General features: G+C 37.4%; 1 protein-coding gene across 3 annotated transcripts in view; it reads left to right on the top strand.

The window, feature by feature from the left end:
- The window catches only part of SPA17 (sperm autoantigenic protein 17), a 28,595-nt gene that overhangs the window by 3,327 nt on the left and 8,850 nt on the right, over window positions 1–16,418 (top strand). The window contains exons 3-4 of one of the 3 annotated variants that reach the window (XM_027877590.1): window positions 1,835–1,905; window positions 11,859–11,942. In XM_027877590.1, coding sequence (XP_027733391.1) covers window positions 1,835–1,905; window positions 11,859–11,942 — 155 coding nt within the window. Of the gene's footprint in view, window positions 1–1,834; window positions 1,939–11,858; window positions 11,943–16,418 lie in introns of all 3 variants that reach the window. The other 2 variants (XM_027877589.1, XM_027877591.1) reach the window with 2 other exon arrangements.

Below are 16,418 nucleotides of genomic sequence, written 5' to 3'. Positions count from 1 at the left end.
AAGTGTTATGAGCTGTAACTTAATTATGTTAATACAACATTAATTTTGCAAGTTAAAGCAATGCAAAAACTGATTCATTTTGTGATTTTAGAACTCATTAACCTTCCATTATACAAATATTAAGTCACTGTTTCCAGATCACAATAATTAAAGCAATCTCAGATTAATGGTCTCTAGGTACTAGTGTTCCAACTAATACTTCTTAAATACTTCCAGATTCTGCTGATGCAGATCACAGTCCCTCTAGCTCTTAATAGACTGTTTCATGAGTCAATATGACTGAAAAGAAATCATCACCTGGTGACCATCACACTGTGGTGATATGCTTCTTTGAATTTAGTTAGACTGGAGCTTTATGCTTTACTGACAAGGAATTTCAGAACCAAGGGTCACCTCCTCACCGTGCTATCATCAGAATAGGGCTTAAGTGGACTAATAAAAGCCCCTTGTCCACCAAATATAAATTGTCTAGGCCTTTCCATGTGCTTGAAAAAAAATTATCATTTTTTTTAAAAGGGAGTAAAAAGATAAGTGCTTTCCAGATAAAAGAGAGCCTCCTAAAGAATAAAATAAAAAGAGAACTAAATGGTCAAAAATGACTGATCTAACAGATTTAACTGATTCCAAATCTGACCTACTTTCTTTTTACGCCCCTTCTCTTTCTTTTATCTCTTACTTTCATCTCTTCCTATCCCCAACCTTCTCCTTGCCATGTTACATTAAAAAAAAAAAAGCACTCCTAATCCCTCTGAAAAAAGTATTTTTAGGGCTATCATGTGTTGTGAGGTAATTATTAGAGGATATTATATGCTTACGTCCATTTCTTTGCATGTCTTTTGGACTGACCATGTGATTTCATTAGTATAGAGTGTCTATGAGGAAATTCCCTCTACCAGTGTAGATAACACTTAGAGAATTCCCTGGGGAATTATTGAGCGAGTAGGTGATTTGCTCAGAGTCACTCATATAACCAGTATGTGTAGGAAGCAGGATTTGAATCCAGCTCTTATTGGCTTTGAGGCCAGCTGACCACTCACTATGTCAGCACTGCCTCCCACAACACTTGCAATGTAATAATAGTAATTTTTACATATAATTTGCAATATAAATTACTTAAGTCCTCTAAACTATTTTTATCTGTCATATAGAAATTCATGGAAACTTAATAGAAATTTAATGATAATATTAAATACCAAGATCCCCAGAGAGCCATCTCAGGTATCTTTCCCTCTAAATAAAAGTTTTAGCTGAAGCAATATGGAAAGCTCCATAGCTACATCTCTCTTCTCTTTAGGCATTAACCCAATTAGCTTCTCTGTATTGATCTTCTTTCTTTTTCATTTTTCTCCTTATCTCATTTTATCTCCTGCCCCATTTTTCCCCCACTATGTAAAATTATTATCTCCCCACTATGATAATATTGGGTGGCACAGTAAAGTAGCCAAATGTGGTGTTAGTAGCAAGTGTGTTATATACTTAGGTAGACCTGTATTCAAATCCTGCCTCAGATACATACTAGCTATGTGACTCTGGAAGAGTCACCTTAATCCCCCTCCACCTCATTTTGCTTATCTGTAAAGTGGGGTTAATAATAGTACCTGTCTCAGATCAAAAGAGATAATATACTAAAAAGTGTTTTGCAAAACTTAAAGCCCCATATAAATGCTAACTATTATTATTATCACTATGAACAAATACCACCTCTTGCACTAGGCACTATGCCAATGTGTTTTTGGCTAGCAGTAAAAGAACTAATTTGTCAAAAAGAGTTTGCTTTTGCTGTATTCTGAGTTTATTTGGATGAGCCCACAATAATTCTTCATTTTTTTTTCAGAAACCAATTTTGATCCAGCAGAATGGGGGGCTAAGGTAGATGACCGCTTCTACAACAACCATGCTTTCAAGGTACAACAACCCTGTGGTGCTACTGAACCTGAGGTCAGTCTGTCTACTCTCCTAGCTAAGGCTATGTAGATATGACTAGTTTCTCTCAAGAATTACAAAATGCATCATAGATATCTTATCAGATGAAATATTTTAAATGGCTTTTTTTCAGGCCAAAAATCCTACTCTGATACATCCGAGACTTATACACGGTTAGTTGGGTTGTACTAAATATAGACCTAGACAAAGAAAGAATGTTCATGTAACTTCAGCAAGTAATGGTTCACATGAAATGATGCTGCTAAGGCAATATTGTTTGTCCCCCTTCTACTGATAGATTTACCTTGCTCATTCCATATTTTGTACAATGCCCATCCCTTGTAAGAACATAACTGGCTCTGTGACTTTAAACAAGTCACTTAGCCTCCTTTGAACCACAGTGCCCTCACCTGTAAGATGGAAGGTTTAAATGATTTTTAGAGTCCCTTCCAACTTTAGAATTCTCTGATTCTGAGATCACAGACTGGTATTAGGGATGCTGAGCCTGAGATAATGGAATCATATTTTTCTCTATTTGAAACTAATTAGGCCACACAATGATTGGACATACTGCTCTGGTATCATTAGTATAGTATATCTATCTGAGATAACTGGCCCATGCACCACTATCCACAGTGCACCTGCAAAATATTAGAACACAAAGAGAGAAACTAAGCTCAGCATTTTGAAAGCTTCCCCAATGGGTTTGGGAAAATGTGCACAAAAATCCAAAAGGGATGGTGGTGATTATTTTCAAGTTTTTATAGTTGTCAGGGTAGTTTCAGGATCTCTATTTCTTCTTTTGAATACAAAGCCTTTTTGTAATTGGCCAGTGAGTCATTAAGTATCTGATGAATGGGCTTCAAAGTCAAGTGATGACTTAATATTTGTTATTATAAAGGAAGGCATCAAGTATCAAATGAGATAATATCTGTAAAGGTTCAACACAGTGCCTGGCACATAGCAGGCACTTAATAAATATTCATTCTCTCCCTCAGTCCCTCCCTCCAAGTATCTTAGAGTCAAAAGTAGAAACCCCAAAGGCAATGTAGACCAACCCATACCTGAATAAGAATCCCTTTCACAACCTGCCTGACAAATGATCCTCAACCTTTTCTTGAAGACTGACAGTGAGGGACACCCCAAGAGGGGCACATTACACTTTTGAATAGTTTTATTGATTAAAAGGTTCTTCCTCCTGTCAAGCTTCAGTGTGTTTCTCTGCAGTTCCCAGCCATTGCTCCTCCTTCTGTCCTCTGTTGGCAGGCAGAAACACTAAAGTTGCTTTTTCACATGATATCCTTGAAAATATTTGAAGACAGTTATCATGCCTCTTGCCCCAGCCACATTTTCCCTTTCCTAGGATAAATATCTTCATTTCCTTCAACTAGTTAGTATATAGTATGATTTGAAGGCCCAGGACCATTCTGTTTGCCCTATTTTGGACACTTCCAATCCAATAACATTAATTAAGTGTCTACTATGTAGCAGGATACAGTTAGTAAGAAGGAAAGCCCCTAGTTTACATTCTGATGGAGGAGACAATACATGAAAGGAGGCAGGAAAAGGGAAGACATGCCAGGGGATACCCAGCACAGGTGCATCTTATTCCCAGGAGTTGAAACCAGGCAGCTCAGCTGATGCAAAGTAGAGTGAGTTGAGTCTACTTTCTGGCCTCCTCTATAAAGGAACAGGTTGGGAGGAGTTTGGTACTTTGCCCTCCAACCAGAGGCTAAGGTGGGGGAGATGGTGTCAATTAAGCTAGCGTTTGATGTATGGTGGTGAGTTTAGAAGTGATGAGCTTATCCTAGGAGAGGCATTTTGTTCTGTGGAGTTGAAACCAGGTGGGGCAGCCCTATTTTGGACACTTGCTAACTTACAGCTGTCCTTCCTAAAATATGATATCCATAACTGAACACAGTTCCCCAGATGTAGTTTTAGGAGAGAGAGCACTAGTCCAGGACACTGTACCTTTCTTATTACAAGCTAAGCTTGTATTACCTTTTTTGGTTGCCATATCACACTGTTGACAAATATTAAGTTTGCAGTCCATGAAAAGCCATTAAAATTTTCAAAAGAATTGCTAACTCATATCTCCCGTTTTATACTTCTGAAATTGGTTTTTTTAACTCGTAAGATTTTTACATTTATTCATATTAGATTTCATTTATTAGATTCAGCCCAATGTTCTGTCCTGTAACAATCTTTTTAGATACTGTCATCCATTACATTAACTATCCCTCTTATCTTTGTAATGTCTACAAATAAAAACAGTGAACATCACCATATCAACCAAGGACAGATACCTGAGATGCTGAACTAGGAACCAGTTGACATTAAACCATTGAGGACTATTCTTTGGGTCCAGCCCCATTCAGCCAATTCTGAATGCAATCTTATCATCTCCTAGTACATATCTCCCCATACTTTTCACCAATATAACAGGAGAAATATTGTCAAATGCCTTGTTAAAATTTAGGCCAACTTTATCTACAGATTTTTCTGATCAGCTAACCTAGTAGCCTGACAAAGTAAGTGAGATTTGTCTGGCATAATGTGTTTTGAGGAATCTATTCTTGCCCTTTGTAGTCGGCACCTCCTTTTCTAGATATTTTACCAACTATCCTTTTAATCATGCATTATCTAATTTTTCCATGAATATTACAATCAATACTACTGGTATAGTTTACACACTATATTCTCTTCCCTTTTAAAAAAAATTAGAACATTTGCCCTTCTCCAGTTTTGTAATGCCCCTTCTGTTCTCCATAATCTTTCTTTCTTAAAAAAATTCAATTTTATTTTATTTTTAGTTTCCATATTCTCTCTCTCCCCCCACTCCCTCATGCATTGAGGAGACATGAAATACAAAACCAATTTACAAATATAGAATCACGTAAAATAAATTTCTGTATTAGCCATTTTCTGGAGAGGAAAAACAAGAAAAAAAATGTGTTATTCTGAACTCTGAATCCATCAGGTCTCTATCTGGAGGCAGATAGCATTTTTCATTATGAGTCCTTTGGAATTGTGGTGGGTCATTGTATTTATCAGAGTTAACTAAGTCTTTCACAATTGATTTCTTTATAATACTGCTATTTCTGTCTAAATTGTTCTTCTGGTTCTGTTCACTTCACTTTCTATCAGTTCATATAAGTCTTCCTTAAGTCTTCCTGAGTTTTTCTGAAACTATCCCTTTCATCATTTCTTACAGCACAGTAGTATTCTATCACATCATATATACCATAATTTGATTAGCCATTCCCCAATTGATAGGCATCACCTCTGTTTCTAATTGTATGCCATCTCTACAGTCTTTCAGAGGTCACTGAGAATGGGTCAGCAATCTAATTTGCCAGTTCTTTCAGTGCCTGAAGATTTAAATAACTTGAACTCATTAAGACATTAAGGGCAGGTCTGTGCTCTCTTACTATTTCCCCACGTATATTTTGTTTAAACTATTTGTCTCCTATCCAGTTCAAAGATATTATCCTAACAAAGAAAACAAGTGTATGTGTGTGTGTGTATACAAATATGTAATTATCATCTTATCCCATCCTCTTTTCCCTAATATCTATATCATATACTGTTATTATCTTATCCCCTTCTCTGTATAAGATATATTTTTATCTTTAGCTTTCTTCATCAGCATCAGCTCAGAATGATCTTTAACATTTTTACATTATTCTTACATGATTGTGCCACATTTTTGTATATTCATCCTCTGTCACATACTGTTGCCTCTATCTTTGATACATTTCTTTTTAAAATTTAAGTTGGTTGGTGAGTTTCCTTTTGTATCCATATCAGGTTCTATTCTGTGAACACCTTCACCTTTTCCTTTTTATTGGAATTGTTTCTCTTAGTATCCTTAGAATTTTTTTAGAACTTTTCTTGGACTGACTTCTACTGTGGAATTTTGGTCTCTGTAAACCCTAGCTATCTTTTTTCTGAATCCTTTGAAATCCATTCTCCCCAAATACATGGTACACACCAAATTATGCCTAGCTTTTCTCTCTTCCATCATAAACTCTTATCATAGAGAGGTCACTTAGCCCATAATTCCCATCATTTCTACCCCATCAGTTGGTTCTTTCTTATTACTGAGAATCAGATGCAGAATAGAAAATCCCCTTCACTTGTTCCTGTACCCATTTGAAGGATGATCATTAAGTAAATTAAGAAATGTTAAGCTCCTCTACTTTTGGTAAAGAAAGAACTCAGGAAGGTATCTGCATAATTGAAATACCCATAAGTAGTAATAAGATCATGGATGTAGAGCTGAACCTTAGAGTCTAAGGGACCTTAGAGTCCACTGAGTACATATCTCTACGTCAGGCTTTTAATCTGTTTTCTGAACTCCTTATATATTTCCTTTTTCTGTCCCAAGTGAACTGTAGTATACCTGAAACAATTGCTTCAGCTTCTTTCTCTCCTAACCCAAGTGCATTCTACCATACTTTCCCCTATTCTTGGATATCCCCACTTGAGTACATCTTTTTTTTTTCTTTTCCTTAAAATTTATTTATTTTTAGTTTTCAACATTCACTTCCACAAGATTTTGAGTTACAAATTTTCTCCCCATCTCACCTCTCCCCCCACCCCAAGATGGCATGCATTCTGAATACCCCCTCCCCTAACGTACCCTCCCTTCTATCTCTTCCCCCCTTCTCTTATCCCCTTCCCCTTCTATTTTCCTGTAGGGCAGGATAGACTTCTATACCCCATTTCCTGTATTTCTTATTTCCCAGTTGCATGTGAAAACAATTTTTTAACATGTGTTTTTAAAACTTTGGGTTCCAAATTTTCTCCCTTCCTCCCCACCCACCCTCACTGAGAAGGCAAGCAACTCGATACAGATTATACATGTGTAGTTATGCAAAACACTTCCATAGTAGTCATGTTGTGAAAAACTAACTATATTTTCCTTAATATTATCCCGCCCTCCATTTATTCTATTCTGTCTTTTGACCCTGTCCCTCCTCATAAGTGTTTGCTTCTAATTACCCCCCCATCTGCCCTCCCCTCTATCATCCCCCTGCTCTCTTGTCCCCTTCCCCTCCCCACCATTTTCCTGTAGGGTAAGATAGATTTCCATACCCAATTGAGTGTATATGTTATGCCCTCCTTAAGCCAAATCCGATGAGAATAAGATTCACTCATTCCCCCTCACCTTCCCCCATTTCCCGTCCACTGTAAAAGCCTTTTCTTGTCTGTTTTATGTGAGATAATTTACCCCATTCTACCTCTCCCTTTCTCCTTCTCCCAGTATAATCCTCTCTCATCCCTTAATTTTATTCTCCAAATATCACCCCTTCATTTTCAACTCTGTTGAAGATATGCCATCTATCTATCTATCTATCTATATATATGTATATATACATACATATAATTTTTCCCTCCAATTACCCTAATACTGACAAAAGTCTCATGAGTTACAAATATCATCTTTCCATATAGGAATGTAAACTTTCCTGTTTACCTCTTCATGCTTCTCTTGAGTCTTGTATTTGAAAGTCAGATTTTCTATTCATCTCTGGTTTTTTCATCAAGAATACTTGAAAGTTCCCTATTTCACTGAATGTCAATTTTTTCCCCATGAAGGATTATACTCAGTTTTGCTGGGTAGGTGATTCTGGGTTGTAATCCTAGTTCCTTTGACCTCCAGAATATTATATTCCAAGCCCTCCAGTCCCTTAATGTAGAAGCTGCTAAATCTTGTGGATCTTGATTGTGTTTCCACAATACTTGAATTGTTTCTGGCTGCTTGCAATATTTTCTCCTTGACCTGGGAACTCTGGAATTTGGCTGCAATATTCCCAGGAATTTTCCTTTGGGGATCTCTTTCAGAAGGTGATTGGTGAATTCTTTCCATTTCTATTTTGCCCTCTGGTTCTAAAATATCAGGGCAGTTTTCCTTGATAATTTTTTTTAATTTATTTATTTTTAGTTTTCAACATTTACTTCCACAAGATTTTAAGTTCCAAATTTTCACCCCATCTCGCCACTCCCCCCACCCCAAGATGGCACACATTCTGAATACCCCTTCCCCTAGTCTGCTTTCCCTGCTATCTCACCCCCTTTCCCCTTCTATTTTCCTGTAGGGCAGGATAGATTTCTGTACCCCATTTCCTGTATTTCTTATTTCCCAGTTGCATTTGAAAACATTTTTTTTAAACATGTGTTTTTTTAAACTTTGGGTTCTAAATTTTCTCCCCTCCTCCCTCCCCACCCACCCTCATTGAAAAGGCAAGCAACTCAATATAGGCTATACTTGTGCAGTTATGCAAAATGCTTCCATAGTAGACATGCCGTGAAAAACTAACTTTATTTCCCTTAATCCTGTCCCGCCCCCCCCATTTATTCTATTCTTTCTTTTGACCCTGTTCCTTCTCAGAAGTATTTGCTTCTGATTACTCCCTTTCCCAATCTGCCCTCCTCTCTATCATCCCCCTACTCTCTTGTCCCCTTCCCCTCCTATTTTCCTGTAGGGTAAGACAGATTTCCATACCCAATTGAGTGTGTATGTTATACCCTCCTTAAGTCAAATCCTATGAGAATAAGATTCACTCATTCCTCCACTGTAAGAGCCTTTTCTTTTCTGTTTTTTTTATGAGATAATTTACCCCATTCTACTTTTTCCTTTCTCCTTCTCCTAGTATAATCCTCTCTCACCCCTTAATTTTATTCTCCAGATATGACCCCCTTCATCTTCAACTCACCCTGTGCCCTCTATCTATTTATCTATCTATATCTATATCCATATATTATATACATGAATACATATAATTTTTCCCTCCAACTACCCTAATACTGAAAAAGGTCTCATGAGGTACAAATATCATCTTTCCATGCAGGAATGTAAACAGTTCAACCTTAATAATTCTCTTATGATTTCTCTTTCCTGTTTACCTCTTCCATGTTTCACTTGAGTCTTGTATTTGAAGGTCAAATTTTATATTCATCCCTGGTCTTTTCCATAGGAATGCTTGGAAGTCCCCTATTTCATTGAATGACCATTTTTTACCCTGAAGAATTATACTCAGTTTTGCTGGGTAGGTGATTCTTGGTTGCAATCCTATCTCCTTTGCCCTCCAGAATATCATACTCCATGCCCTCTGGACCCTTAATGTAGAAGCTGCTAAATCTTGTGTTATCCTGATTGTATTTCCACAATACTTGAATTGATTCTTTCTGGCTGCTTGCAATATTTTCTCCTTGACCAGGGAACTGTGGAATTTGGCTACAATATTCCTAGGAATTTTCCTTTGGGGATCTCTTTCAGGAGGTGATCGGTGGATTCTTTCCATTTCTATTTTGCCCTCTGGTTCTAAAATATCAGGGCAGTTTTCCTTGATAATTTCTTGAAAGATGATATCTAGGCTCTTTTTTTGATCATGGCTTTCAGATAGTCCAATAATTTTTTAATTATCTCTCCTGGATCTGTTTTTTTGGGTCAGTTGTTTTTCCATTGAGATATTTCACATTGTTTTCTATTTTTTCCATTCTTTTGGGTGAGTACATCTTCTTAAAATACAGTATCACTCCACCTTCTCCACCTTTTACATTATAATGTTTCTTTTGAATAAGGTATACCCTTCCACAGCCACATTCTTCTGAATCTCATCCCACCACATCTCAGTAAAGCATATGAAATTATATTTGCCTAGTATACAGATCTAGAGGCATCTGAACCATGGGTTTCATTACTCCTTTCTTGTATCTTATGAACATCTGTATATCTGTACTACTATTCTTCTTGCCACATTGTAACTACTTTCTAAGGACCTAGCTTGATGAATGTATTTTGGCTATTTTCTGCCTTTCTCTTCCTTCTCAGCGTTAAGGTACTTATGATTAGATTTGCTAGGCTTCAGACAAGAGTCATAACTAGGAATTTTTAACCTAGGGCAAAAACAGTTTCAAGGGAGGGCAGCAGTACCAGAGAAAGAACAAGCCAACCACAAGACCAAGAACTACTTTTTCCCTTTTCCCACATCCTCTGCTGGCTCATGAGACTAAGACCATGCTTCTCACTTGCTTACCATCTCCCAGGTGCCATTACCATCATATCCTTCTCTGGAGTCCACCTTTGCCTGCAACCTTCTTGAGGCACAGGCCGTCAGAGAACTACAATGTAATTTAATTCAACAAGCATTTATTAGACACTTATATACTGTACTTTAAAGTTTGCGAAGTGCTTTTACGTATTATTTCATTTGATCTTCATAACAACCCTGTGGGGTAGGTGCTATTATTATCATCCTCATTTTATATATGAGACTGAGCCAAGAGAGGTCAAGTAACTTGCCCAGAGTCACACAGCTAAATTAGTGCCTGAATCAGCATTTGAACTCAAGACTTCCTGACTCCAAATCCAACACTCTATCCATCTCTCCATTTATTATCCAAGGATTTGTCATGGAATGTGGCAAGGGAATGTGGAAGGGACAGAATATACAATGGCAATAACAGTAAGCCTTTAGACTGTGTAATAATTAAAATTGTCACAACAGCCCAGTGAGAAAGGTACTCTAAGTGCTACACACAGACCCCATTTTACTGATGATGAAGGGAAGGAATGATTGTCTGTAGCTCTGTAGCAGTGAGAATGAAGAGAAGAAACACACACAAGCACTCCCTGACATGCACTGGACCAAAACCCCGGTCTACTTCAGGCAAACATATTTTTACATTTTTTTTTATTAAGTATGTTCCATCTCTGAACAGAAAGTTTCCATTCCTATGTTTTAAACTGTAATCCATAAATCCAAATCCTGTTCTCAGATACCATCTTTTTAATCAGCTTATTGATCACTTTCCAAATCTGCCACTGTCTTCTAAAGTCCTTGCCTCCAATTGGCAGCAGTAATTAAAACATACTCCCTGGCCCCAAGGTCTTCAGTTTTATGCCAAAGGTTTTTGGATTCCTTGTGGCAGAATTGTTTGTGCTCATATGAATCACCAGAAATGGGAAATAGTCATTTGGCCTGGCAGGTCTTGGAAATGGTTTCTGGGAAGACAATTATTGTCATCATGTTGTCAGATAGATGTATCAGTTCCCCCCTTAGGGAGTCATGAATCACTAGACTTCTAACAGCATCCCAGTTCCTTTTGGGATGACTTTTCCTTAGAAGTTTAATTCAAGGGACCTCTACTTTCCCTGAACCCTTTGAAAACTGCTGTCCTAAAATCTGCCATGAATGTCAAATTATGCCCAATTTCCTTCACAATTCCAAAGCCCTCCAAATCACTTTCACTTATCCTCCTTTTCCTTCTTCAGGTCAGATCCTTCTCTCATATATATATAGTGTTCTCCCCCTAGAAGCTGAAAGTAGCAATAGTCATTTTTTCTATGTATACAAAATTCTCTCATTACTTTGTAATGAAAGGTCTTTTGTTTAGCCTTTACCCACAAACTTCATTGACCATATCATTGGACTATATATATATGTGTGTGTGTGTATATATATATTATATATATCGTATATGTGCATATGTATATATTATACCATATATAGAACAATGTTTAGTTAGTATTTCTCTGAGATTTGAGAACTTCATATTTTGTGCATGATTCATTATAATGTTATCAGCATGTGATATGTGATAAAAGTTCTGTTTTAGTGGCCAATACTACAAAAGAAAAAGCTCCTTATTGGAATCACTTAATCTGCTAAAATAAGAAGTTGAAGCATTTCTACTGATTTATCATGTGTTTGTTGCTTGTTTATTCCTATTTCACACTTTTATCTTTCCTACTCAGTCTTTCCTGCCTCAATTCATTTTAGTTCAACAAGTATTTAGCAAGCTCCTATTGTGTCCAAGGTAATGTGCTTTCCTAGACTTTACTCATTTTATATTTATCTTTATTCTTTAGCAGCTTTGACCATTTTGACTTGAGATCTTACCTACTTGATCTCTGCTTTCTATAGGAGGCACCACCTGAAAAACGTGCACCTGAAAAAGATACATCTCAGGAAATAGTGAAAGAGCAGGAAATACAGGCATCATTTGTGGTAGGTAATTCTTCACATCATTCAGGATTTGGACCAGACATTACCCAACTATATTCCCAACATTAATCCCATGTATTATATTAGCTGTTATGGTCAGCTAGGTGGTGCAGTCCTGGCGTCAGGAAGACTCATCTTCCTAAGTTGAGATATAGCCTCAGAGACCTACTACCTGTGTGATCCTGGGCAAGTCACTTAACTCTCTTTCCCTCAGTTTCCTCATCTGCAAAATGATCTGGAAAAGGAAATGGCAAAGCACTCCAGTATCTTTGGCAGGAAAACCCCAAATGGGATCACAGAGTCAGACGTGGCTGAAACAATTGAACAACAAAATTACCTACTGTAGTTATGAGGGGTACTTTTTTTTTTTTTACAAATTATTAAGCATCAGTGATGATCTAGTTAGGATATTGTCAACCATGCCTAGTTATACTTGCTTATGTTTATCCTGTTATACTCATGTTTTATTTGCAGAAAGTTCATTTTGAGAAGTAATGAGCCTAAAATGCCATAAGAGTATGAGCTCAGTTTAATAGGCAATAGAAAATCATCATAGGTTCTTAATAGTTATATTATGAAAGCAAAATTATTCTTATCATCAGTATGGAAATTGGATTGAGGATGGGAAAGGGAGGAAAAACTTTCAAACAATTAAAGCCATCCAAGAGTGGAATGAACTGGACTGCTTTGTTTGAGGAAGGTAGTGATTGAGCTTTTTGTAAGCATTAAATGTAATTTGTAATTATGATTATTCAAGTAGAAGCTGCATTGCCACTTGTTCAATATATTGTAGAAGAGCTTCCTGATCAGATATGTTCATGTGACCTCTGAGCTCCCTTCAAAGTAGGAGATTCTATGATTCTGCTTCCCTCCTTCTTCATATCTTCTGAAGCTGCAACTCATTTTGATCTTGCCAATTTCTAACTTCAGCTTAATTTTTTTTTTTTTTTTGCCTCTAGTGGGCCAACACCTTTTAGGGATTTTGAAAGTTTCCCTTTAAAGAGCATCAATAGGAGCAGCTAGGTGGAGCAGTGGATAGAGCATCAGCCCTGAAGTGAGGAGGACCTGAGTTCAAATCCGGCCTCAGACCAAACACTTAACACTTACTAGCCGTGTGACCCTGGGCAAGTCACTTAACCCCAATTACCTAAAAAAAAAATTTTTTTTTGTTAAAAATAAAGAACATCAATAGAGGATTGTGGGAAGATAGTACATGCATTAAGGCAGGAAATTACTTGGCTCTCCCAAATTGCCTCCCTAAAAAATAACTTAAAATAATGCCTCATCATGAATTTTAGAATGACAGAAATAATCAAAAGTCAGAATAAAGCAATAGTGTAGCCTAAGACAACTTGGGAAGATGTTAGGAAAGATCTGACCTACAGGGTGGTGGTCTGGCCCAAAGAGAAGTGCAGATACTACCACGTCAACAAATAGCAAGTCCTAGGAGCAATTGTGTCAAGGTGGTAGCCTCTGTTTTTGGAACTTTAGCCCAACAAATAGTGTCGGGGTCAGGTATGGGGATCAGGCAAGCTGATCAGGACAAGACTGCAGGCCCAGCAGTAGATGGGAGAAGTACAAAGAGGACTGAACACCTGACTGGTGAGTGCCATGGCAAAGGGGTGGGAGTCCTGCTGGTTGTGCTCACTCACAGGAAAGCAGAGTCTCTGATTTAGGGTCCAGGGTAGAGTGGCAACCTCAATCTTGTTCATGCAGGAGACCAGTAGTACATTCCAAATTAAGAGTGAGAGCATTTGTGGTGACTCCAGTGCTGGGGGCCCTGGTCATGGCTCAAGGGAACAGAGGAGTACTTGAGATGACTCATGGTCCAAGGCATGAGCCAGAAGAGCAGTGACCACACCTGGCCTTGGATCATAGTACATTGGATGAACAAAAAAATCAAAGACCCTTTCAGACCTCTGAAAGAACAGCACAAAAAACCTAAAACCTGAGATATTATCCCCCAGCCGCAGAGCCTAACTTTAACATAAAGTTGATAGCCAAGTAATAGGCCATTTAAAATGAGTAAACATCTAAGAAAGAACCTGACCAAAGATAGTTACCATGTGATAGAGATGATCAGGGTTCAAACTCAGAAGATAATTAGGTCAAAGTAGCTACTTATACAGCTTCAAAGAAAAATGTAAAATGAGCACAAGCCCAAAAAGAGTTCTTGGAAGAGCTTAAAAATGACTTTAAAATCAAATAAGAGAGGTAGAGAAAAAAATGGGAAATGAAATGGGTAATACAAAAAAAATTATGAAAAGAAAAATATGAAGAAAATAACTCCTAGGGGCAGCTAGGTGGCACAGTGTATACAGCACCAGCCCTAGAGTCAGGAGAGCCTAAGTTCAAATCCAACCTCAGACACATAACACTTACTAACTGTGTGACTCTGGGCAAGTCACTTAATTGCAATTGCCTCATATTAAAAAAAAAAAAAGAAAAAGAAAATAATTCTTAAAAAGTAGAATTGGGCAAGGGGAAGCTAATGACTTCATAAGACATCAAGAAATAATAAAGCAAAATCAAAAGAATGAAAAAAAAGAAGAGAACATAAAATATCTCATTGGAAAAATAACTGACCTAAAAAACAGATCAAGGAAAGATAATATAAGAATTGTTGGACTATCTGAAAGTGATAATCCAAAAAGAGTCTTATTAAGGAAAAGAACTAAAGGGTAAAATAAAAATTGAAAAAAATCCACTCATCACCACCTGAAAAAGATCCCAAAATGAAAACTCACAGGAACATTATAGCAAAGTTTCTTTTTTTTTTTTAATGGGGGGGGAAAGAGGGGAGTCAATCAGGGTTAAGTGATTTGCCCGGGGTCACACAGCTAGTAAGTGTCAAGTAACTGAGGTTATATTTGAACTTGGGTCCTCTTGATTCCAAGGCCAGTGATCTGTCCACCGTGCCACTTAGCTACCCCTATAGCTAAGTTTCAAACTCCCAAGTCAGGAAGAAAATATCACAAGCAACTAAAAAGAAACAATTCAGATATTGTGGAGCTAATGTGAGGATAACACAAGATTTAGCAACTTCTATATTAAAAGACCAGAGGGTATGGAATATGATATTCCAAAGAGCAGAGGAGGTGGGTTTGCAGCCAAGAATAACTTACCCAGCAAAGCTGAATGTAACCCTTCAAGGGAAAAAAATAGATATTTGATGAATTTTAAAACTTTCAGGCATTCTTGAGGAAACAACCAGAACTGAACAGAAAATCTGACTTACAAATATAAGAATCAGGAGAAACATAGGAAGGTAAACATGATAGACTAATCATAAGGGATTCGATAAGGTTAAACTGTTTACTTCTTATATGGGAAATTGATATTTGTAACTCTTAAGAATGTTATCATTTGTGGAAAGTGAAAGATAAAATGACTGAGGAAACAAAAGTTTGATCTTCTGAGCATATTGCTGTATTAAGCAATGCATACCAGTTTCTCAACAAACCAGAACCAGACCTCCTCAGCTTAGGCCTGGACCCTGCATACAGGGGTAGACAGACTTTTATACATTAAAAATAATCAAACAACACCCATTTAAAGGAAACAATATAACATTAAATAATCTGATTTCTAATTGGATGAAAGATTAGGAACTTTGCAAGTTGGGAGGGGAAGAGCGAACAGGTGCAGTTCCCTGAATTCAAAAAAAGAGATGTCTCACTCTTCACCCACCCCACCCCCAAAGTGTCTGTAAACAATCAAAGGAACATGGAAACAACTGATTTATTAGTATGGAGTCCGTTTTCAGATGACACATATGTGTTGCTTGAGATGTACAACACCTTGTATCAATCTTTGGATCTGACTAGGTTTCTGATCAGCATAACCTAAGTCCTTGGTTAAGGGTCATTAAGCAGCAGATTACCCAGCCATACAGGGCTAGGTTCTAACAATACAATAAAGTGTTCTCCCAATTCCCACAGTTGAATAAAATTTTCTCGCAAGACAGAAGTTGGGCTAAACCTATAATTGAATAGAAAGGGAACTGAGCTAGCTCCAGAATTGAGTCACAAGATGGAGTTAGTGTGGTTTACTCAGTTACCATAGTTTAACTGCTTGCTGTCCTAATCTTCTCAATTCCCTCAATTATTAGGGTAGCTAAAAAGTGTATAACATAGATAGAGGGCTTGAGTCTGAGTTAATTATGACAGGATGAGCCTGAAAAATAAAACTAGATAGGGAGAGATAAAGTAGAACAAATTATCTCATATAAGAGAGGCATGAACAGAACTTTTACAGGGGAGAGGAGGATGAGGTGGAGGATGGGCAGCATGGGAACCTTATTTTCATCAGAATTGGGTTAAAGAGGCAATAATATACCTGCTTGAGTATGAAAGTCTTCTTAACTTACAGAGAAATAGGAGAGCAAGTGGATGGGATAAGGAAGGGTCTTTTGGAAGGGTATACAGAGTAGGGAGGCAGTGGTCAGAAGTAATTAGACTTCGGTGGGGAGGGGAGGGT

This window comes from Vombatus ursinus, unplaced genomic scaffold (genome assembly GCF_900497805.2).
Source record: "Vombatus ursinus unplaced genomic scaffold, bare-nosed wombat genome assembly UNPS02014813.1, whole genome shotgun sequence".
NCBI lineage: Eukaryota > Metazoa > Chordata > Mammalia > Diprotodontia > Vombatidae > Vombatus > Vombatus ursinus.
The sequence above is the reverse complement of the archived record's forward strand: the minus strand, read 5'-3'. Positions and strand labels throughout refer to the sequence as shown.